The 24,376-nt window shown below is 39.0% G+C and overlaps 1 protein-coding gene across 7 annotated transcripts in view; it reads right to left on the reverse strand.

The window, feature by feature from the left end:
• Positions 1-20,446, reverse strand: part of LOC114307006 (methyltransferase-like protein 2) — a 30,753-nt gene extending 10,307 nt beyond the window's left edge. The window contains exons 1-11 of one of the 7 annotated variants that reach the window (XR_003644900.2): positions 19,851-20,446; positions 19,540-19,768; positions 18,324-18,463; positions 18,066-18,099; positions 17,065-17,140; positions 16,332-16,509; positions 16,113-16,202; positions 15,910-16,009; positions 15,416-15,493; positions 14,017-14,236; positions 13,701-13,769 (exon numbers count right to left, since the gene is read on the reverse strand). Coding sequence is in view for 2 of the 7 variants with exons in the window: in XM_028252341.2 (XP_028108142.2) it covers positions 15,336-15,493; positions 15,910-16,009; positions 16,113-16,202; positions 16,332-16,509; positions 17,065-17,140; positions 18,066-18,099; positions 18,324-18,463; positions 19,540-19,768; positions 19,851-20,138 (1,293 nt within the window). In the remaining 5 variants the exon portion in view is untranslated. The other 6 variants (XR_014332330.1, XR_014332329.1, XR_003644901.2 and 3 more) reach the window with 6 other exon arrangements.
• Positions 20,447-24,376: the final 3,930 nt, after the last annotated feature.

The following is a 24,376-nucleotide window of genomic DNA, read 5'->3' on the forward strand; positions in this document are numbered from 1 at the left end:
TGTATATTTGATTAATTTTTAATATGTGATCAACCAATTAATTAAAAATTTGAAATGAAAGCGATTTTTTTTTTTTCTTTATAAATCTCCTTTCAAATTCTTAATCTAGACAACTTTAAGAGTGCTTGCATGCATTGTGGTTAAGACTGCGTAAAATATCGTCTAATTCGCTAAAATTATATCGATCCATATCAATTCGCACCGCTTTAACCGTTAACCGCGATTTAAACTTTAAAATTTATAATCCGCCAACCGAACCGCTCCGCTCCGCTCCGCTCCGCTATAATTAATGCATATATTTTTTAATTTTTAATGAAATATTAATGTAAAAATGAGTGTGAGAGAGATTTAAAATATGAAATTTATTACAAATTAGTGGTTATATATATGAAATATATTGTGCAAAATTACTTTGTGTTATATATCTAAAAAATATTATACAAATTAGTGTTATATATTATGCAAATGTATGATAATTAGCTAAAATATTCTTCAATCCGCCAATCCGTCAAAAATCGCCCAAACCGCAATTTGTCAATCCGTTAATCCGCTAAGCCGTCATTCGATTTGTAATTTTACTCTCAAACCAGCCGAACCGCACCGCGCGCACCCTAAATTGTGGTTTAGCATTGGAATGTTGATAGCAAAGCGAACTAGTTAGTTCACTTTGAGTTAATTTATGAAGGCTTCTTATGGGAAGCCAAAAACAATATGCATTTTTTCATAATAAGCTAATAAGTAAAATAATAAAAAAGAAAAAAAAAAGTCACTTATCAAAATAGATCTAAATATAATGAATTTTAAAATACTTTTAAATTTGACTTAGAATATTTTTAATAGTTTATCATTGGAGCTGCTATATCTATAATTTGGCAGATGAGAAGAAAAGTGATACTCCAATGGTAACATATGGCAGCTGCCATATGTGCTAATAGCTACCAAAACTTTCCTCCCTCCCTTCCTCCCTTTCAACAAAACAAAAATATTTTTTTCAAAATTCCTATTTTTGCAGAACCAAACACAAAAATTGATGTGTTCGGTCGTCCAATCACACCAATTTTCTATGTTTAGTTTTGCCAAAATAGCATCTCACCATTAGAGCAAGATTGCTATAACTCTACCATTTTCTACTATTTAATGCCAAATTATAGCAATGACAGTATTATTATAGCATTTGTCATTAGAGATGCTCTCAAGGGGGTTTGGTATGTCCTAAAATAGTACATGCTATTTTAGCACATTATTCTATTTGGGTCACAATCATCTTATTTTGGTTATATCATCTCTCTATCACATCACTTTAAACTCAACTCATTTTTCATGTTTTTTCGTAAAAAATATACTTATTTAGATCATCTTAAATACCTTTTACTTATGTAAAAAGTCAATCTCAAACAATATTTTAATACATAGAGAACACAAATAAAGCTTGAATTATTTTATTTTATATTATTTTCTTATTTGAGTGTAAATAAATTTATCTAACCGAGTATGTTCAACTTATTTTATAAACTTGGGTTAAAAATTTAACAAATTTTGATTCGTTTTACAATCTTGATTGATTGATAACACTCTGTTCTTGATGAGACTCACACCAGAATATAGAATTATTGATTGTGATTCAAGTAGATCTTGACCCCGGATTCATTAAATTAGAAATCAAACGTGAAGGGACCACTGGCAGTTACAAGGTTGCACTTATACTAAAACTCTCTCACACAAGCTTTCTGGCTCACCTTAACCTCCTAAAATCCATCTGCAGGAGATGGAAAACATTTCAGCAATCCTATGCTGGTCTTTTCTATGAACAAAAACAATCAAAATGAATTCCCTTGCAGGAACACTCAGAGATTTAGTTGCTGCAAATTTAGTTGAATGTTGATATTTTCCACAATGGAATTGACTGGCAAAGAAGCACTCGTTTAAATCGTGGATAAGAAGCAAAATTGGACTCAATAATCTCTCCTTTGGTAGAGCAAAACTAACCTAGAATAACTAACTCTCATGTGACTTTTCTATCCTGCAGGAGGAATTGTTTTTCTCGAGAATGGGACAATTACGGATAACTCTTGCTGGCTGTTGGAAATTGGATTAGATTTAATTCGACCCATAACCCATTGAATGTCACATGAATTATAGATAATTCACATATTAAAGGAATAAGATAATTAAAGAAATTATCTAATGAAGCGTTTGAATTATTGTGAGAGTCTACAACTCCACTTCTATTTGCAAAGATATTCTATATATCTCATATATATGATACAGAAGATACATATTATTAAATGTGGAAATTTTACCCGTATAATCTCTCCAGGAAAATATTTCTCTTTGTTCTTCTCTCCTAGGTCACCATTATTGAACCTAAGGATTTGGAATGTGAATACTGTAAAAGAGGGTTCAAGAACGTCGTTGGAGAATTCGAAGACCTTCGAAGATCTTTGAAGAACAACTTCAAATTCTCTAGAAGATGATGAGAGGCTTAGATTCTTCAATAGTCTCAACTCAAGAACACAAGAGTAAAGGAGATGATGGAGATAAGAGATTGGGTGAAGAAGAAGGCAAAATGGCTAGAAAGAGAATAATGGCAAGGCTCTCCCATGGATCTCCCACTTTCACTCTCAAGGTTGATAATGGAGATGGGAAATTAGTTCTTTCCTAAGAGTTAACTCTCCAAAAATCCATCCCTTGTAAAACTATGGGTGGGTGCTATTTATAGGCACCTCATGATGTAGGATGGAGCCTATGTGCAAGGCACATGGGGAATATTCTCTCTAACCACCTTGTCCGAGGAGGTGACCTCTCCGAGGATGAGACCTCTCCGAGGATAAGGAAAACCCCGAAGAGGAGATCAACCTCTCGGTGAACCCTTCTTCTTAGTCACACCTAACCAATGATCCCCAATCATCCCAAAGGGTCAGGGGTAGTCCCAGAGGACATCATGCCGCATAAGGGTCAGGGGTAGTTCAAGAAAACGCCCTGTCGCAAATATTGCTGAGTCTCAGGGACCCCCTAGATCATGCCATCTCGACCCGGGTATAGGCTAGTTTAACCGAAGAGTGAATTTATCTTCACTCACCGTCCTTGGGATCGGGTCCTTTGTTCGGACTCCATTACGCCCATGGTTCTGGTACGTAGATCCCGGAAAGCTCCGAGTCCGCAAGTGTTCTGAGACTCATTAATGGAGCGGCTTCTAGATTGCATCTGAATCCGTTCGAAGTCAAGTGCTTCGGATCTCTAGGTTCGTGGATCCGAACCCTTTCGAGTCCGAGTCTGAGTAAGTCTCTAAGTTCGTGGATCTGAACCCTTTCGAGGCTTAGAGAGATTCGGCCCGTTTGATGGCGATAAATCCAGACCCACCAATCTTGGACTTGCGATAAATTCGGGTCCACTAATCTTGGACTATTGGGCCTAATTAATTTAGTGGGCTCAAATTAGCTCCCCTTACATTTGCCCCTTGCGTGTACGAGAAATTGTAGTTTTCTCGGACATGCATAATTTCACCTTATCAGCCATGCTTCACATTACGTCTTCAGGAATATTTGGTCTTGATAGAGTCAGGATAAAGTTGAAAATTCATCGTAATTTACAGATAAAATCGACAAGTAAAATTAAAAAAATAATAATAATAATAAAAAAATAAATGAGTAACTTTTTTTTTTTTTTTGCACTTTTTTTTTATGAACTTTTTTTTTTTTTTTTGATGCAACTGATTTGTTTTTACAACATGTGAAAACATAAAATAAATAAAACACCCATTTTTCTTGAAGAGATAACCGCTACACACTTTTTTTTTTCTTTCTCAAATATTTGAAACCACTAAAATCAATCAGGTTCTTTATTTATATATACATATATATGGAAGCTAAAGACAAAATCCACCATTCTTATCCTTTTTTGCAAATGTGAGCTCACTTTTTGAAATGTACTCAGCAAAAAATAAATAAAATTTATTTTGTGGAGTCCAATCATCCAAACCCACTTTTGTTTCTCCCTCTAAAAAGTGAAACCCATTGTTCTTCTTTCTTCAAATTTAAAACCCGTAATTGCTTGGGCCGTTATATATATATATATATATATATGTGTGTGTAGAATATTTGAGAGGATATTCCATCACACCCCTTTTTTTTATTCTATTTAAAGAAAAGGATAGCAACCCTAATCAATGTAGCCTCTCTTTTCTTTATTTTTTTGTTTTGTTGCGCAGCTGTTGCGGCCTCCTTCTCTCTTTACACAGAGACTACCCCAGTTGTCCTCTTCTTCAAAGAACAATATGTAATCTGTAACCCCACAGGGCCACCATCGCTTGCTTATTGCTCATTGCTCATTGTGTAACTCCGGGCGTCGTCGTCGTCCACTCTATCCTGAATACAGTCAGTTCACGCGCACATTACTTACGCGACAATCACCGAAGACCACGCAGACCAACGTCGACGGCCTACGCGAGAGTCAGCCGCGGCACTGCTCTTTGCACGCGACCACCCAACTCGCGCAGCTTGTGAGCCTCATCTACAGCTCCTGTGACATCGCTGCTTCTGTTAGACGCGACCTGCCAGTGCCGACCACGTCGACTTGCAACGTGTCGTTGGTCCGCCTAGCACCTTTCTTACATACTGCTTGTCTAAACCATACGCACTGCCGCCGACTTGTCTTGGCTGTCCCTGGCGCTGGCTCTACGGATCCCGGCCTTAGTTCTCTCCAACGCTGCTCTCTGCTGCAAGTTGGCCACCGGCTTCAACTATTCCAGCACCGACCACACACGTTGCCCACTCAACGCGACGTGTATGATCACCACCTTCTTTCTGACACCATTGTCGCCTCCGGTCTCGACTTGTCCGACGCCGACCACGCACGTTCGCCCACTCAACGCAACGTGTGTGGTCTTGCCTAGCACTGCTCATTCTTGTTTTTGTATCCTATTGAAGACCAACTTTCTGCTAAATAATTAAATAATCAAGACTCTTGGTCAGGGCATTTTCTCAAGACCAACGGCCAACAAAGCTTCTGCCGAGTGCCAACCAAAAAATCATCCAGACCCATTTTCATTTCTCTGTACAATATATAAGACCCATAACTTTCAACATTAAATGGCTGGTTTGTTTATTTTAGGAACAATATACCGGTGCTCTGTTCTTGGCTACTTTCTCTCACAGGCGTGGCCTTCAGATCTGTAAGTATTTTGTCAAACCCCACTCTCAAACCTCTTGTTTTGACGAAATCCGAATTTCTGAGCCTTACTAGAAATTTGATTTGGGCCTTTGAGATTTGTGAGTATTGTTGTATAGCAATTTTGAACTCGAGATGGCCGAAGGTTCTATTAAATCTTGATTGGCATGAGTAATGTAATCCTGAAATTCATGTTTTGGAGCTTGACCTTCTGTTGATAAATCTGACATAAACAAAATATTTGATGCTTGCACTAGGCTATTGATGTTGAGAGAGAACATGGACTACAAGTGAGTGTTGTTGCTATCTTTGCTTGCATGGGACGAATAAAATAATTATTGTTGTTGTCGATGAAACCCGAGGAAATAAACCCCTCATATTGTATATAAATCTTGTTATCGAATGATTGATTGTTGCAACCCCGAGAATATTAGATATCATGCTTGAACTCCTGATGTAGAATTCATCGTAGGACTTGTTGATATGATGAAATACCTCGTTGACTAATAGAGATGATATATTGTTGTTTGTTTAACTTGTGGATGCTTGGGAAATACATAGCTGATGCCAAAATTTTGTGTGATCGTTGTAGCTTTACGTCAGCTTGAGAGGAACCGGCCCGGAGAGACAAAAACTTGATTGTTGCATTTTCATGAACTTGCTCGGAGGAGTAAAATTGTTGTAGCTTAAATAGATCATTATTATTTGTTGATGTTGCCCCATTCTGATAATGCCTGAATCAGGATATGAAATTGATATTGCTCATCTCATTTGTCGGTTTTACTATTTCAGGCAAATAAATTTTTGTGCGAAATCCACGACCTCGAGGCCCTTAGAACCCGCACTAATGAGAGTAAGGGTTGTTCCTCGGAAGTCCAAACGGAAGCAAGATGTCCCTCGGGAGTCCGAAAGTAGCATACACCCTACTTTGGCAAGAAAGATTCCTCTGGAAGGTAACCGAGTCTACCAAGCTTGCACCAACAGAAGTAAAGATTCTCTCTCGGAAGTCCGAGCAGAAGCAAGGTTGTCCCTCAGAAGTTCGAGCAGAAACAAGGCTATCCCTCAGAAGTCCGAGCAGAAACAAGGCTCTCCCTCAGAAGTCCGAGCAGAAACAAGGCTGTCTCTCGGAAGTCCGAGTGGATGCGCATTTCTACTTTGGCAGCTAATGGAAGCAAAGGCTATCCCTCGGGAGTTCGAGTAAGAGTCTACTCTACTTTGAAAAGAAAGATCCTCGGAGCTTGTATAGATGAAATCAAGGGCTGTTCTTCGGACCCGCACTAATAAGAGCAAGAGTTGTCCCTCGGTAGTTCAAATGGAAGCAAGGTTGTCCCTCGGGAGTTTGAATAGTGTTCCCTCTTTGAGATAGTCAATATAGACTTGCCTCCAGTCAGGGGTATCAATTTCAAAGCAACTCTCATCCTTTCGGATGTATGACTGACACTTGGGGCATTCCTTCTGTAATTGATTCGAGTCCTTCTCATCTTAGGCCAATAATAGCCTTGTCTTTGGATTCTTCTGTACAGACTGATATCCCCATCCCCGTAAGACTTTTCATGGATCTGTTGTAGTCGGAAGCTTGCTTCTTATTGGCCAACACACCGGGCTAGGAATCTGGTACCCCCTCGGAAGTAGAGTTCACCTTGAATAATTATGAATTGGGCAAGCTTTGCCATGGTCAGTTTTCCAACTTTGCTTATGAGTTGTTCGAGGACTTCTCCTCTCCAATCCTCCTGAAGGTCTTTATCTTCGGATATTATTGAAGGTTCTGTTCTCTTCTTGATGATAATTGTCGCCTCTTCCTCTGGAATGTCAACTCTTGCCCCTAATGTTGCTAGGGCATCTGAAAACTTGTTGCCGGAGCGAGGCACATGCTCTATTTCGACCTTCTGAAATTTGTCAAGAAGCCTTTAGACTATTGTTCGATATGTGGCCAAAGCAGGCTCCTTTAAGACGAACTGTCCTAAAACTTGCTTCACTATCAACTTTGAGTCCCCCCGAATCCGAATCTTCTTGATATTGTGCTTCTCAGCTGCTATCAAGCCCAAAATAAGAGCCTCATACTCGGCTTCATTATTCGAACAATGGAAATCCAGTTTATAAGACAAATATAACTTTTTTCCACTTTTGCTTGTAAGGACTATCTCGGTTCCTCCTTTACCTCCGGCTGCTGCTCCGTCAAAGCTCAATGTCCAAAAGCTTTCCTCGGAAGCCATAGCTGCATGCACCTCTCCTCTTAATTCTTCATTCACTGGTTCATAGTCACCACTTGGAAATTGAGCAAGGAGGTCAGCTAAGGCTTGGCTTTTGATCGCCTTGGGGGCTACACATGTGATCTCGAAATTCACCCAATGCTAACAACCATCTTGCCACCTTCCCGGTTAGAGCAGGCTTGCTGAGGAGGTATCGAATTGGATCACTTCTGGTAACAATCTGAACCTGATGTGCTAAGAAGTAATGTCTGAGCTTTTGGGCAGTGAATACCAAAGCTAAACAATGTCTCTCTACCGGAGTATATCGGACTTCTGCTCCTCGAATCTTCCGGCTGATGTAATACACCGGGCGTTCTGCTCCATCTACATTTTGGACCAATAATGCCCCTATGGACTTGGGGGTTGAAGTTAAGTACAACATTACAGGTACCCCGGGCTGCGGGGCTATCATGGTCTGAGGCGAGGTCAAGGCCGCCTTGATTCTCTCGAAGGCTTTTTGGTGCTCTTGGTTCCACTCGAACTTGGCATCTCCTTTTAACAATGAACCGAAAGGGGCAGAGATCTCTGCAAGTGCTGGGATAAACCTCCGAATATAAGACACCTTCCCGAGGAACTTCTTTAACTCCTTCTAAGAATGTGGGGGAGGCATTGCTTTGATAGACTTGACCTTGTCTTTTTCTGCCTCGATACCATGCCTATGTACAAGAAACCCAAGGAACTTCCCGGCTGTCACCCCGAAAGCACATTTGAGAGGATTCATCCTCATTTTGAATTTCCAGCACCTCTTGAATACTTTCTCAAGGTCTCGGAGATGGTCCTTTTCTTTCTTGGATTTCACCGCTAGATCATCAACATAATCTTCCACCTCATGATGGATCATGTCATGATAGATTGCAGTCATAGCCCTTTGGTAAGTTGCTCCGGCATTCTTGAGTCCAAAAGGCATGACTGTATAGAAGAAGTTTCCGAGAGGTGTTCTAAAAGCGGTCTTTTCTGCGTCCTCCTCAGCCATCTTAATCTGATTGTATCAGCTGAATCTATCCATGAATGAGAACATCTGGTGTCCCGAGGTGGCATCTACGAGGGTGTCGATGTGTGGTAGAGGGAATTCATCCTTCGGGCAAGATTTGTTCAAATCTCGAAAGTCTACACATACTCTGATTTGATCATTCTTCTTCTTTACTGGCACAATGTTTGCTAACCACGTGGGGTATTGTATTGGCCGGATGAAACCAGCTTGTTGAAGTTTTTCAATCTCCTCCTTAATCTTCTCTTCGAGATCTGGATGATATTTTTGAGCAGCTTGCTTAATTGGCTTGGAGTTTGGAAACACATCAAGATAATAGAAGACTAGGTCAGGATCTAGTCCAGGCATTTCCTTATATGACCAAGCGAACACATCTGAATACCGGCTTATCAACTTTAACAACTGTTCCTGCCTCTCTAGGCTAAGGCTCGAACTTATGAATACCGGCCTTTGAGCATCTTGTCCATCACTCAGATCTATTTCAATAAGTTGTTCAGGCTGAGGCTTCGGCCCATCTTGCATGCATTCTGGAGCCACTTCAGGCTTTATCACTATGTCATTATCAGGAGGCTCTTCTTTTGACTCGGAGTCGGTGACTGAAGAAACCGACTCCCCGCACCTTCATAAATAGTACACCATCTTGCCCCCTTCTCGAACTTTCATCACCTTTCGAGGAATAGGCGGACTTTCTAGTCTAGAGATCTCCCATTTACTTGATTCTGTCCTTGGCTCCTTGTCATCTTTGATATCCTCCCAACGAGGAATTTTGACCCCCCGAGGCTTAGAGGTGGTGAGAGTTTCTTCGACAGCCAGTTTGGTGAAGTAGATGGCATCAGAATAATGAGCTTCATGGATCTCGAAAGGCCTTTCCGTAGCTTGAATTGTCACCATCTTCTTTCCCCATTTAGCCTTAACACATTGATGATAACTCGATGGTACAACCCCATATCTATGCATCCAGGTCCTCCCTAGGATGATGTGGTAGTTTGCCTCGGAATCGATAATATGGAACTTGGTGGCCGAGCGAATCTCTCCGACGACTAAATCAACTGTTACGCATCCGATAGTAACTCTCATTTCTCCACCGAAGCCAGTGATGACTATCGGCTGCTTCACAATGCGTTCTTTAGAGATTCTGGCCTTTTCTAGAGTAGCACGAGTCATAATGTTGATAGAGGATCCACTATCTAGAAAGGCCTTTTTGAACTCAACCCCGTTGATAAAAGCAGTCACATAAAGCGGGCGATTGTGAGAAAAAGGAAACTTCCGATCAGCCTCAGAGAAAGTAATGGCACTAGATTGCTCTTTTGCCTTCCTCGGGATAGATCCCTCAGTCGACATGCATTTCTCATGATGTGCCTCGGCTATATTAATGATAGACTTGGTGATTTCTGTTCTTGCCTCCCTGGAAAGTCCAAGCTCTTCAAAGAACTGGTTGAACTTTACACAGTCTTGCAAGGTTTTGGCATAGTGATCCGGATCTTTTTCCACTCTTGAAGGCTCGTAGTTAACCATCTCCTCGGTCTCTTCAAAATAAGATGCCACATAAACATGGTGTCTTCCTCTTCCGTAGCACTCTTCTCCTCCTTCTAGATCAAAGGGATCATCGACATGAGTTGTGAAGGTTCTGCCCTCTGGATCGAGCGCACTTCCGTAGTAAATTTGTTCACCCTCTGGCTCGAGGATGTCGTCCAGAGAATAATCATCGTCATCGAGATTGGCGATAGCCTCAATCATCGGGCCTTCATAAGCTATCATAGCAACATTCTTGCCCTTGTCTCGGTGTTGAGGATATGGTTGTTCTCGGATATCTTGAGTCCCTTGCTTTTTGAACCTCAATTCGTCTGCCTCGACTTTATCTCTAAAGATTTTCCTGAGAGTCCAACACTTCTCTGTCGGATGTTTCAATGTACGATGGTAGACACAAAATTCAAGGCTCTCGTGGTCCTTTTTTGATGGCATTTCTTCGACATAAGGCAATTTTAGCTCTCCGTCGGCCACCCATTCCTTAACTAGAGCTTTCACTTCCTCGATTCCACATAGATAAGAAACATTCCCCTTTTCACCATTATATTGCTTTCTCTTCTGGCCTCTATGACCTCCTCCTTGTGACTTTCGGGTATCTGGGGCAGAGGCAGCAGCAACAATAGGTCCACGAGACGATTTGAAGCTAGTCTTGTAACTGGTCTTAAATCCGGACTCCTGAGCCTGAGGAATGCTAATGTTCCGAGCTGCTTCTATTAATGCCGAGAAGGTAGGTAGCTTGTGATTAACTAGAAACATTTTGTACCTGCTCAATGCCCCTTCTAGACAGATTTGAACCAGATAACTCTCCTCCACTGCTTCATGGCAATCCACGGCCTTGTCCTGAAACCTTTTGACGTAGTCAAGGATGTCTTCACTTTCTTGCTGCTTTTCTTTACACAACGTAAGTGTGGTCACCTTCTCCGCCACTTGAAAGAACTTAGAGTGGAATTTGTTAACCATTTCCTCCCAACTTTGGACAGAGTTTGGGGCCAAATTAACATACCAACTATATGCTCGGTCGGTAAGGGACTTAGAGAATTCTCTCAGCCGGAGGACGTGGTTTGAACCATGAATACCCAAAGTCTTGATGAATCGCACAACATGTTCTCGAGCATTTTCTTGTTTGTCATCGAACTTGATGAACTTCGGCACTGTATACCCCTCAGAGTATGGATAGCTCAGCATCTCAATGGGGTAAGGTGGCTTGACATCCAGATCAGGCAAAGAGGGTAAAGTCCTCTTGCATTGTTCGAGATCGAACATGGCCTGCACATCGACGAGAGTGAGAAACTGTTGAGGGAGAGAGTTTGATGGTGGTATTCCCGGAACTTGGCTTATGGACGCGAAGACTGAACTAGGGGCGACTTGGCCATTCTGGTGCTGCGGATTCATCATTGGTGAGGACATTTGACGATACTGGCCATCAGCGCCTATAAACAAGCCAATTGGTGATGGAATATTGAATTGAGGCCCGTAGAGTCCACCGCACGGCGCCGCTATACCGGGTTGTGCTTGCAGATTTGTTGTTGGCACCAAAGGAGGCCCGGCTGGTACTTGAGTAACATTTACTGGTGGCGTAACAAGATTAGGTACGAGCAGAGCTACCTTTTGCGCCATCAGGCTCCTCATGTTTTCCTGGACACCAACAGTCGCCAGAGCGCCATTCATTACACTAGAAACTTCCCTAGTCACCATTAGATCTTGGCTTGGCACGCCATGGAGCTCGGGCATGGGCAAATTGCTGCCGCCTATTGCGGTTTGAGCATGTGTTACTGTGGCCGTGTTGCCATGAGCCATAGGCTGATTGGGGCCTACTTCTCCTTGGATTTAATTTTGCGCTCCGGTGGGAATAACTCCACCACCCGTTTGATTTCCGTTTGGCGCCGGTGAAAAATTAGAACTCATCACCAACATGGTGTGAGTGAGACTCTGAAGAGTGGTAAGAATCTCCTGCTGAGTATTTTGAAATCCTTGAATGGCTTCAAGCAAAATTGGTTGATCTAGAGCCATGGTTCTGTCATCACCACCATTAGAGGATCCTTGTTGGTGAACTTCATCTTCTCCCGCCATCCTTGTTGGAGTTGTGTGGATTCTAGATCTCGTTGAGACCATTAACCAATCCGCCTCCCCAGCAGAGTCGCCAAAATGTAAGAGAGGGTTCAAGAACGTCGTTGGAGAATTCGAAGACCTTCGAAGATCCTTGAAGAACAATTTCGAATTCTTTAGAAGATGATGTGAGGCTTCGATTCTTCAATAGTCTCAACTCAAGAACACAAGAGTAAAGAAGATGATGGAGATAAGAGATTGGGTGAAGAAGAAGGCAAAATGGCTAGAGAGAGAATAATGGCAAGAATCTCCCATGGATCTCCCACTTTCACTCTCAAGGTTGATAATGGAGATGGAAAATTAGTTCTTTCCCAAGAATTAACTCTCCAAAAATCCATCCCTTGTAAAGCTATGGGTGGGTGCTATTTATAGGCACCTCATAATGTAGGATGGAGCCCATGTGCAAGGCACATGGGGAATATTCTCTCTAACTACCTTGTCCGAGGAGGTGACCTCTCCGAAGATGAGACCTCTCCGAGGATGAGGAAAACCCCGAAGAGGAGATCAACCTCTCGGCGAACCCTTCTTCTTAGCCACACCTAACCAATGATCCCCAATCATCCCAAAGGGTCAGGGGTAGTCCCAGAGGACATCCTGCTGCATAAGGGTCAAGGGTAGTTTAAGAGAACGCCTTGCCGCAAATATTGCCGAGTCTCAGGGACCCCCTAGATCGTGCCACCTCGACCCGGGTATAGGCTAGTTTAACCGAAGAGTGAATTTATCTCCACTCACCGTCCTCGGGATCGGGTCCTTTGTTCGGACTCCATTACGCCCATGGTTCTGGTACGTAGATCCCGGAAAGCTTCGAGTCCGCAAGTGTTCTGGGACTTATTAATGGAGCGGCTTCTAGATTGCATCTGAATCCGTTCGAAGCCAAGTGCTTCGGATCTCTAGGTTCGTGGATTCAAACCCTTTCGAGTCTGAGTCTGAGTAAGTCTCTAAGTTCGTGGATCTGAACCCTTTCGAGGCTTAGAAAGATTCGGCCCGTTTGATGGCGATAAATCCGGGCCCACCAATCTTGGACTTGCGATAAATTCGGGTCCACTAATCTTGGACTATTGGGCCTAATTAATTTAATGGGCTCAAATTAACTCCTCTTACAAATACAACATTAAAAAACTCTAGTAACTTCAATTGACGAAGGACATGAGAGTCATAATTCAAGTATTTTGATCCAAATTGTTTCTGCTTGAGATAATATAATTATCCGTATCTTTTCCTTCATTGGCAAAATATTAAAGAACCGTGATTGAGGCCTCGAAAGTTTGCCTCAAAATTGCCTCGAATTTGCTCTTTTTTTTTTTTTTTTTTTTTTTGTTTGTTTTTTCTGGGCTAAATCATTGTAGAAAAAAATAAATAAAAATAATAATAATAATAATAAGCAAAGCATCAACCCAGCAAAAAAAAAAAAAAAAAAAAAAAAAAAAAAAAAAAGCAAATTCGAGGCAAATTTGAGCCAAAAAATTTGAGGCCTCAATCATTTTTGAATATTAAAATACCATCCCAGGATTAAACATTTTGGGATTGTGAACAAAATTAATGATCCCAGCACAAGGCACCAGTAGATGCTGCATCATAACAATTTTTGTTGGCAGTTTCATATACCAAATCAATAATATAGATACTTCATATTTTGATCAATAGCTTAATGATAGGGCACATACCCATATTAAAACTGGTGCCCAACTCATAAGAACTGAACTCTGAAAATCCATTAACCCAACTCAAGGCACCTACAGAAATTGCATCAAAATAATATATGTTGGCAAATTCCAGTTTTACATATCAAATCCGCAATTTGGGTACTTCACATTTTGATTCGATAAGTTATCCCAGTGAAAATGGCCATATTCTCATGTGAACCAATATCAAGAACCAGGATTTCCCAAAATTCCTAGGGAGAAAATACAGAAAATTGAATAAAGTCTTTAAATATACTTTTGGAAGAATCAGCAATTCCGAATGTTACATATTTGTCACCTGTTAAAGTTTGATATGCCGCCAGCATTTTCTTCTGGCTGTTCGATATTTAAGCTACATCTGTCATCCGTGAAGAGCTCCACTCCTAGGCAACATAGGCTATGAAGTGCAATGCCTCATTTCAATGAAGTGCGATGACCATGGCATGGTTAATCATGATCATCAGGTTCTGGGAGAGGCAACACTTCCATCTCATGGACAAGGCAGCATGTCACCAATCCTGTTAACAATTGCTTACTAACTTCAGAATATCACATTAATGTCAGATCAGACAGTCATTTGTCAAGATCGTATATAAATGCTAATTTCTAGCACTTTAAATAGATATTTTTTCTTACCTATAATCCGATATTTCATTCTGAATAAAAGCAGTATCAGAATATATAATATTATATATTTTATAACAATATCCACTTTCTTACTACTAGTAGTAACTAAAAATCATTTTATCAGTGAAAAGCTGGGGAAAGGGTTGACTTGGAATGCAGCTGCCAAATTCAAAATAGTAAGTAATTATTCAAAACCAAATAACCCAATATATACAAAATGAATTGAGATGACATGAAATGGGGAGCCACAAACTGACATATTAGTGTTGTGGCTTCCCTCTGAAGCAGTCCAATGAGATCAGAGCCAACACCGATTGGTTCAAAGGTAAAACATTGGCCTAATAACCTCGAGGTTATGGGTTCAAGTCTCAGGATAACCACTTTGTGCACTATGCCAAAGGTTAGGTGTGTACCCAATCTTTCACTTTCCAAACACACATTAATGTGTACTAATTAAGCGTTGTTTTTTTAATAAGTAAATGAAAGAAATGTGATTTAAGAATGAGAAGGAAGGCAACCAAAGACAGCACAGGATTTAGGAGGTTCAGGGCTTTACAACAATTTCATAGAATTTTTGGGCTGAGATTGTATGGACTGTTTAAACTAGAAGTCCAAAACTAATGACAGCCAAATGTCTGCCTCACAACACTAAAAAATGGTCAAACAGGTTTTGAATGTGAGAGGTTTATATAGATTGTTTCAACTGGGTATTAAATTAGTCCAAGATTGGAAGCATTGTTAAAAAGAGAGTCAGAAACCAAGCAGAGACTTGATGAAAGATTCACCGCCTGTCAGGACAGCAGGAGGAAGAAAGAAACGAGGTATTTAATCATAGAGCAGAGATGTTCTAACCTCTCCACGCACTGGAAAGGCAACCAGAGGAAACTTGCTGAGTTACAGTGATCATACCTATCCACTACAGTTTTTACAAGCACTTGCCATCAATAATTTTCATTAACCACTAATAATGCCAAGTACCAAGCTGTAGTATCATGAAAACAACAGCAAAACCCATATTCCAGTTTTAACAAAATGATATGTCAACAGGGACAGAAATATGTGCAACTTACTTGAGGGTAAACACTTGCACAAGAATGCCAAATAGGTTCCAGGTCGGCAAATGTAGTTCCAAAGAGAGAGGCTTTCGTCTGAAAGCATTATGTATCAGTTGTCCTCTTTAAAAAATTTCTAGACTCTTGAAAATGAAGGGGCTCATTTCCCCATGAAGTCCATCCAGATATCATTTCTCTGGAGAATAGTTCAATGCAATGAGGGGACCTGAATCCTGGCACATAATCGAGTAGCAACTCTGAAATTGTCAAAGGAATAAGGAATACAAAGTATTTTCACAAGTCAGAATTGTTAATACAACGAATTGCGATCAAAATGATTAATACGAATATTTATCCTCAATATTTTTTCTTTTCTTTTCTTTTTTAATGAATAGTGTATCAAGCCACAGACAAGAACTTTACAGTTCCAACAGAGAAATTAGGATTGACAATGGAATCAAATCAAACAAACCAAACCAAAAGAATAGTATGACACATCAAGAAAAGGATACCTCCCATAGGGGGCTTCCTAGAGTAATCCCCAGGAACACTGATGAAGACTTGATTATCTGGTATAGGTTTGAGTCCTGACAAGGATTCAGAATCCATTGCCTGCAAAGGTATGATAGCAAATTCTTAACAGAAACTTCAAACAATCCAAAATGTATTGCAATCAGCAATCAAAAGTACGTAGACTACCACTGCAGAGTCTTACCTTTCCATGACAGTAACCTACAAGAAGGCATTCATATGGTCTATGATGAAAGAGATCCAATTCACTAATCAATAAACCATCCGCTTTCACCTGTAACTTAAATACATCAGATTTTTGGCCAAGTAACTGGCAGTTTTGGCAATGGTTAATCACCATATATATAAGAGCAAAACCGGAAAACAAAAATAATAACAAAAAAAAAAAAGAAGGAAAAAACACCTTTAACCAATAAAGAGTAGCCATGTATTTGACTCCCCATGAGGGAAACAGTTCTTTCTCAACAAAACCACGCAATTTCTCCCTGTTGGTCACCCATAAGGCTACCAGAGCTCCATCTGTATGAGTAAGTTTCTTAATTGGAAGTGATAAGAAATATCGGTTTGGCAAAGTTGGGTACCTGTAATGATAGGGAACCAGCATAAGTAACATGAATAACATATTAAACATATTTGTAATAATGGTAGACTTTGGAATTAAAGTTTTGGAAAGAAAATAAGAGGAAATGGACAAAGTTGCAAACCAACGTTGTGCAGTTTTATAGCTGCCACTTGTTTCTATAAACTATTACTAATAGTAACACAATGGACAAAGCCTTCATCCAGTTTATGGTTAAATATACATCTTACAGAGATAACAGAAATTATATGCTTCTTATTACTTCTCATGATTGCTGATTGCAGAAAATTCAATCTTTTTTCCAGGAAATGATTTCTCACAATCCAAACCATGTGACAAGATTTTTCTCTGATCCAACAACTTTAAGATATGTGAGAATACATGCTGGCTTAGTCATTTGTGTAGAAATGTCTAGGGTAAATTTTATTTCAAATGATACACTTAAAATTACAAGACCCTAGATACAAAAGACTTTATAAAAAGATTTGATGACTTATACAACAAACCATGGTAAAATTTTGAAGGCTAGAAATAGCTTAAGAATGTGAATGCATACTTTAATTTCTGATGGGCGCTGCTATTTTCCCATGGTGGGTCGACCAGTATAAGATTAAACCCACAATCAGATTCAGCTGCATGAAAGAATCAGAGGACATTTAACCCATTTTGGAAATACTAGAATTTGTACCATATTCCTTAACAGTCAGTGAAAAGCTTATAGTTTTTATTAAGGGTGAGGACTGAGGACTGAGGACACCAAAGCAACCATCATTTAGGCCATATCAGTGGGACTAGCAACGGCATACTGGTGCACATGGAACACAAAATAGACAAATACAGGATGCTTCCCACCAACAATTGAATTTGATATCTATGTTTCTTTGCCATACGGGTGCGGGTACCGGTATGATACGGGTACACCGATGCAGCAAATTCTTAATGAAGTAAGGTATGGGTATGGGTACAGCTAGGGCACGTCAATTTTTTTTATTTTTTACTTTTTTTTTAATTTATAGCTAAACATCCAACATACAAATCAAAATTTAAATATCAAAACTAAAAAGAGAACAGCTATATAATTTTTTCTTTTTCTTTTTTGATTGTCTAAAACAGGATGCAAAAGAGAGCAAAACCATGACTCATGGATAAAGGGTGTTGGAAATAAATCACTTGATATTTTCAAAATTGAAAGAAAAATAGTTAAGGCTGCAACAAATTCTAGCAGCTGCAAAAAATAAAAAAATAACCTTGCCGTACCCACGACGAACCCATGCCGTACCCACAACATATCCAAATGTATTTGCCGTACCCAGTACGCGTACCCGTACCCGGTAAGTACCCATGCTTCATAGATAGACTCAATATCATATACCCTATGTGCAAGCATGTAACATAACTATGAAAAAACCTTGAAATTTCTTAGGAGACACAAGATTCTGAATAAGCTTAAAGAAGGATAGGTCTAGCCATTAAACGGGATCAATAGTGATAATGGAGATCTCCTAACACACAATGCCAGATTGAAACGCAAAAACAAGTTTTATTAGTAGACATTACCAGGAATCAGGTTGTGAATCTGCCCCAGATCAGACTTCCATGTGATGAGAAAAAGGAAGCACAAGAAGCATGTGAGACATAATAGATAACAATCTAAGCTTCAATCACACAAGAAAATAGAGAAATCAACAGTGAAATGGTTTAATTTGTCCTTGAGGAAATAAAAAATAAAAAGCAGATAAAGAAATAATAAAAGTCATTACGCATGATGTTCCATCATGAAAAAACTTAAACCATGGGAAATATTTAAATTCATACCATGTAGAAACAACTCTTTCTAGGTATTATATATCTTCTGTTCAGAAATTCAGCCTCTACATCTGTACTTGCCTCGTTAACAACTAAGTTATTAAACATTTGGACCACTCTTTGTTCAATGAATTGAACTACTGATGAACCTGAGAAGAAATAACAAACAAACAAGTTATTGCGATTTAGAAGCTAAAGCATAAGACAATCACATCACATGCTTGAGATGACAGATAGCTTGCAATTTCTATGCGGTACGAAACACACAGACTTGAAGGCAGAATACATATAGCTGCACAATTTAGTGATTAACGGCTACCATATGCACATCATGAACTCTGTATATCGTACAATTTTGTCAAACAGTATTTATCTGGCTCGTGAAATTTAGCATTGCATATCAATTACACTTGCGTAAGACTTATATGACACCATATCGCAGACTCCTGATATGTTTAACTTTAAAGCAAGAACAGGGATTGGACCTCTAAAAGGTTGTGACACAAACAATAGGCTTGACCTCAGACCATCATTGTGTGGAACCAACTGATTACACAAGACAAAACAGATGTATTATATTTGAATAATTCTATATACACCAACACTCTTACTAAAAATCTTACTAAAAGGACGTACCCAATGCACGAAACTCTTGCTTAAGCGGGGTTTGGGGAAGGGTTAATGTATGCAACCTTACCCAGCAAACAGAGATGCTGTTTCCGCGACTCAAACCCATGACCACCAGGTCCCCAAGGGTAGCTTTACCGCTCCGCCACCCACCCTTCTACTAAAAATCTTACTAGACATACAATAAATTAAATATGATTTGTTGTCAAAAAAAATAATGACACTTTGACATCCAATGATGTTTGGACACATGTTTTAGTAAGAGTTTTGGTGCGTGTCACATTGCTCATCATATTTGCTAAATATTTTCTAACACATAGTATTTCTTCTTTTTATCTCAAGAACAATATTATTTAAAGCTTAAACTATGTCTTATGTTAGACAAATTGTTCCCTGTTTGGGCTTATTGTCTGGTCACAACAAGTCCTTAATATCACTTCCAATTCCGCAAAGATAATTTTGCACCCCAAAAAAGAGCATGAATTCATTTTTCTTCAACAAGAGCCAATACTATTAAAACCATCTCTCTTGCCACACTATCATATCCACTAATAGACACACAATTGAGTAACTGCAAATAAGATATTGCCAAACAAACCTCCATCTTGGGTAGGTTCACAGAATTGAGGAAAATTCAGGGTTATCTCATACAAAGGGGCTTGCCAAACACTTCCGAGCTCAACAAAAGACTGATCAGTGCTCGGCGAGACTAAGTCTCCACAATCTTCTGAAGAACATCCATCACTCCTCAAGTTTCGAATAATTGCTAGCAAATCAGTAGCTCCAAGTAAAGCTTCATGTGCCTTCAACAACAAAGGCCTCACCTCCTACAAAAATCACTAACCAAAATCACAACAAGCCAAAACATTCAATACGTGTTTATGTAAGTATAAAATTGGCGATTTATACTTGATGGCGTTGATCGGCGATTCGTTCTCTGTCGTTGAGAGCGAGAGGACTTTTCTGTTTCTGTTTTCGTTTTCGTTTTCTCGAGTGTGAAGAATCTGTTGGATCTTCTTTGGAGCACTTGGATTCGAAGAATCGAGAGTAGTACACAGAAGATGAAACCCTAAATCGATTGTAAGAACGATTGAGGACTCGAACGGGATCGATGAATACTGCATTGGAGTTCTCGAAATAGTAAATGCCGGATTTCAAGAACATGGAAACCTCATCGCTCGTTTGCAGTTCCGCCATGTTCAGAGCTCAGTTTTCTACAGTCTAGCAAGAAAAACGGACTGCTTGGCTGCTGAGAAACGATACGAAAAGGTTGTTGAAGTTTCAGTATATTGCATTTTTGGCCCCTAATTTTTGGGTCAATTGTATATCCATCCATTGAAAGTGAGGACGTTCATGGGTTGGGGTCGACGGGTTGCATCTGATACGCGATCAAATGGGGTTTAGGTTGAGAAAATCTCACCGCAGTTACCATTCACGATTTCAAATCGACTAAGCAGATTGGACTGACTGACGAGTAGCTACGAGTTGAGTTGGCAAATTGAATGGAAGGGAATGGTAGAGACCACCCTTTTAAATAAGAAAAATGAGTGGGAGCACTAATTAGTGCTACCATTAATGATGTGGCAGTGGGTGGAACACACTGTCACAATGTTTTTGTGTTTTGTTTTTTTTTTTTTTTTTTAAAAAAAAAGTGGGTGCCAACTCATTAGTGGTGCTTTAGAGCACCACTTTTAGTGGGATGTAGCATTGTTGTTTAAATAATGTATACTGTAAAAAATTTATAATTTTTTATGATAAATATTATGATTATTTGTGATGAATGTTATAATTGTTTGGGATGTGTGTTATAATATTTTGTTATAAAGTCATAAATAGATAATTTATAATGTGCACTCTAAAGTTGAGAATGATAATATTATGATATTTTGTAATTTTTGTTATGACACTTTGAGATTTTGTTATAATATTTTTCAGTGAAAAAAAAGTTATGACTTTTATAATGAAAAACTTATGACATTTTGTATTTAAGTTATGAAATTTTGTAAAAAATGTTATGAAAGGCATACCATATGCATCTTTTTGAAGGTGTACAGATATCAGATTTTTTATTAAATAAATGACTAAATATCTTATATGGATGTGAAATTTATATTTTTTTGGATCTCATGCTCATATGAGAGATTTGGTTATTCATTTGATAGAAAATATGGAGTCTATAACATTTTTCTTGAATAAATTCTATTTTACCCAAAAAAAAAAAAAAAAATTCGAGGTAGCGTTTAGTAGAGTTTTCTAAATATAATTTGAGAATAGAAGTTGTATTTTGAGTTTGTGAATTTTGGAATTATGATTTAAGTGTAGAAACTTTATTTGGTTATAAGTTTAAAAAAAGTTTTGGAAAGAGTTTTTAATTGAGTTTGAAATGAATGATGTGACATATGATATTTAATTCAAAAACTTACAACTCATAACCAAACACACAACCCAAAATCATATTCAAAACTCATAAAAAAAAAAATTTAAATTTTGAAAATATTTTTTTATTTAAAACATAAAAATAACAGGTGCAATAAAAAAAATAAAATACACTGTTCCGGTCAACCGGACGATCAACTGGGCGGACGTCCGGGGGATGTTCGAGGGGATGACCGAGTTAGCCAAATTTTCCCGCCTGGAAAGGAGTTTTTAAAAGTAGATGTGAAATTAATTTTTAAAAACTATAGCCAAACATCACATGCAAACTAAAAGGTGGAATTACAATTCTAAAGTTCTTCCAAACTGAGCCCTAATTTTTCTAACTAATCAAAGATGAGTAATGATTCTGCTTTCTCTAAAGGGTGAAAAGAGGCCTTTCCAAGTTTTAACATTTCATTTATTGAACAAATAAATAATTTATACATATATTAATATTTATAAAAAATTTATATTTCATTCGATCTGGTAAAATTTCACAAATTAAAACTACTAGACTCGCATCTATATGCCTATTGCAATTGAAGATGTATAAAAAAAAACTAAGGCACACTTTGAACCAGGCCAAGCTCTCAAATGAATTGGACTCATTCACCTACTGTGGTGGAAGGGTTTGGAATACTCTCTGATCTTAACAGACTTCCTTGATCCTCGAGATGATACTTGAAATAAGAACAAGCACTCCGATCAGTGATGCCGAAATCAGCACTTCGACGAGCAAATTAGTATTCACTCAAGTTTACTTTTATCACAAGTTATCACTGTGTTCTCACATACCTTTCTATGATCAAGGCTCCTCCTTTTATAGTGTTCTCCTGGGCCCATTTCTCCTTTTCATACATCCTGACTTTATGATTGGGTCCCTGCATGGCCCATGAAATATTTGACTCAGTTGGCCCTCCAGCTTGCTCATATTTGGCCCACTTTATATTGGCTACAACCTATTTACTAAGCCTTTGGATAGAGTCGACTTATTTATGGCCCCGTTCACAAGCTACGTCCCACTACGACATGGGCTTCTAAATACAGCTGACTTGTATACGACCCTATTCCCTAATGGGCTGACCTTTGGGCCTCCAAGTCCATTAAATTTAATTCGCCCCCCACACCTACTAACGTAGGCTAAATAAGAGTACAACCCAAACAATGGATTGGGCTAACCCAATTGGCCACTTCAAAATGGGTTGAACAAAGGATTAAGTTTAATGCAATTAGGCACTCTGAAATGGGCCGAACAAAGGTTTGGACTATAGCGATCCCAGTTTTTTCCCGACTCTTGTGATGTTCCGAGCTTGGGTTTAATGCTTTCATATTGTTGTCTATCTCTTTCCTCTTTTGTATACCTTTGAAATGGGTCTTTGGGTTGTTGTGGTTGTGTTTGGACAGGTTGGTTACTTAGTTTTCAAACTCTATGTTGCCTAGATTTTTTATCTTCTGCTCGAGCGGCCATTCTTGCGCTCGAGCGGACTATGTATTTTGGTCCTTCGCTCGAGCGAGAGTTACAAACACTCAGTACTCTGCACTTCTGCAAAAGTGCTAGAGGAATACTTTTCACGCTCGAGCGGCGTTTCTTACGCTTGAACGGGTGTGCGCTCGAGCGGCTATTCTTGTGCTCGAGCGGTTGGTCTGTTGTTTGGAAAGTTTTGGAGGTGTGTATTTTGCGCTTGAATGGGCCTCTTCTGGCGCTCGAGCCGAACAAATCTTTGTGTTCGGCGCTCGAGCATGAAACCCTTCGCTCGAGTGGACTGCGCCTATATCAAATCGCGAAAAGCACTTTTTACATCACTTTTTCATATCTTTTCAGCCAAAACCCTAAAGTTGAGAGCCTCTCTCTCTAAAATACTCTCTCTCTCTTTCTCTCTCTCTCTCTCTTTATATATATATATATATATGTATTGGCCTAGATCCTTTGATCTCTCCACCCTACTCCCTTTGATAAAGAGGTGGAGTTTATCAAGATCTTCTCTTTGAACCGATTAGAGTTGGATTTCGATACTTTTGGGGTTTCTCTCTTGCTTGGCTCATTTTCTCTCTTTGAGGTAGGGATATTCTATACTTTAGTATGAGTTTTAACCTAGTTATTTGCGGTTATGTATAAATGGTGGAAATTTTGGGAGTTTTTGGATAAACTTAGGGTTTGGTCTCAAATTAAAAGAGAGGTTTCTATATTGTGTTACATAGATGATTATGGGGTTTTGAATATGAGGATATCTTGTGTTAAAATGGTGAATTTTAGCCTTTAGGTTAATATTTGAATAAGGGGGAGATTTACCCTAGATGTGTCTTGAATAGTATTTTGTATAAATAATGAAATTGTTGTAAGGAATGTGAGATTGGGAAAAGGTGTAAATGAATGGTGTAGTTGGATTTGTTTAATCATTCATTCATGGAAATTTGATAAATTATCTGTTATAAAGATTGTATATCTGTTTGGAAATATCTGTATTGGGCTATCGGTGGAGGATAGCTATGATTGTTGTAGAAATTGCATAAGGATTAGATGAATTGAAACTAATCATTTAAGTTTGTCATTGAATATGACGGTATGATTAAGGCATTGAATATGTGTTATGGATAGTCATTGTATATGATGATGAATTTAAATACATTGTATATGTATAATGTTTTGGGAGAAGAGATGAGATGTACTCCATTGTTTTGGAGGAGATAGGGGATGGACTCCATTGAGAATTAAGTTGGCCGGAATGTCTAGGGTGAAAGTTCCGAAATCTTATGTATATATGGGTGCCGATCTCGCAGATGAAATTTTCACAAAACGGCAAGGTTAAAGTGTTTGTATGATGGTTATGTTAATAGAGAACCATTAAGTTGCAGTCTTAGTTGGATCATCTAGAGAGTTATGTATATTTGTCTTGTGACATGAACGAAATGAATTAACCTGAAATGAATAAATAAGAATGAATCAAGATGTGAATACCAATATTGAATGGTCGTAGGAAGGATGAAAGTTGGTCATGAATATTGAACATTTGTCTGACGCT

Source organism: Camellia sinensis, chromosome 6 (genome assembly GCF_055761805.1).
Source record: "Camellia sinensis isolate YWXY chromosome 6, ASM5576180v1, whole genome shotgun sequence".
NCBI classification, from domain to species: domain Eukaryota; kingdom Viridiplantae; phylum Streptophyta; class Magnoliopsida; order Ericales; family Theaceae; genus Camellia; species Camellia sinensis.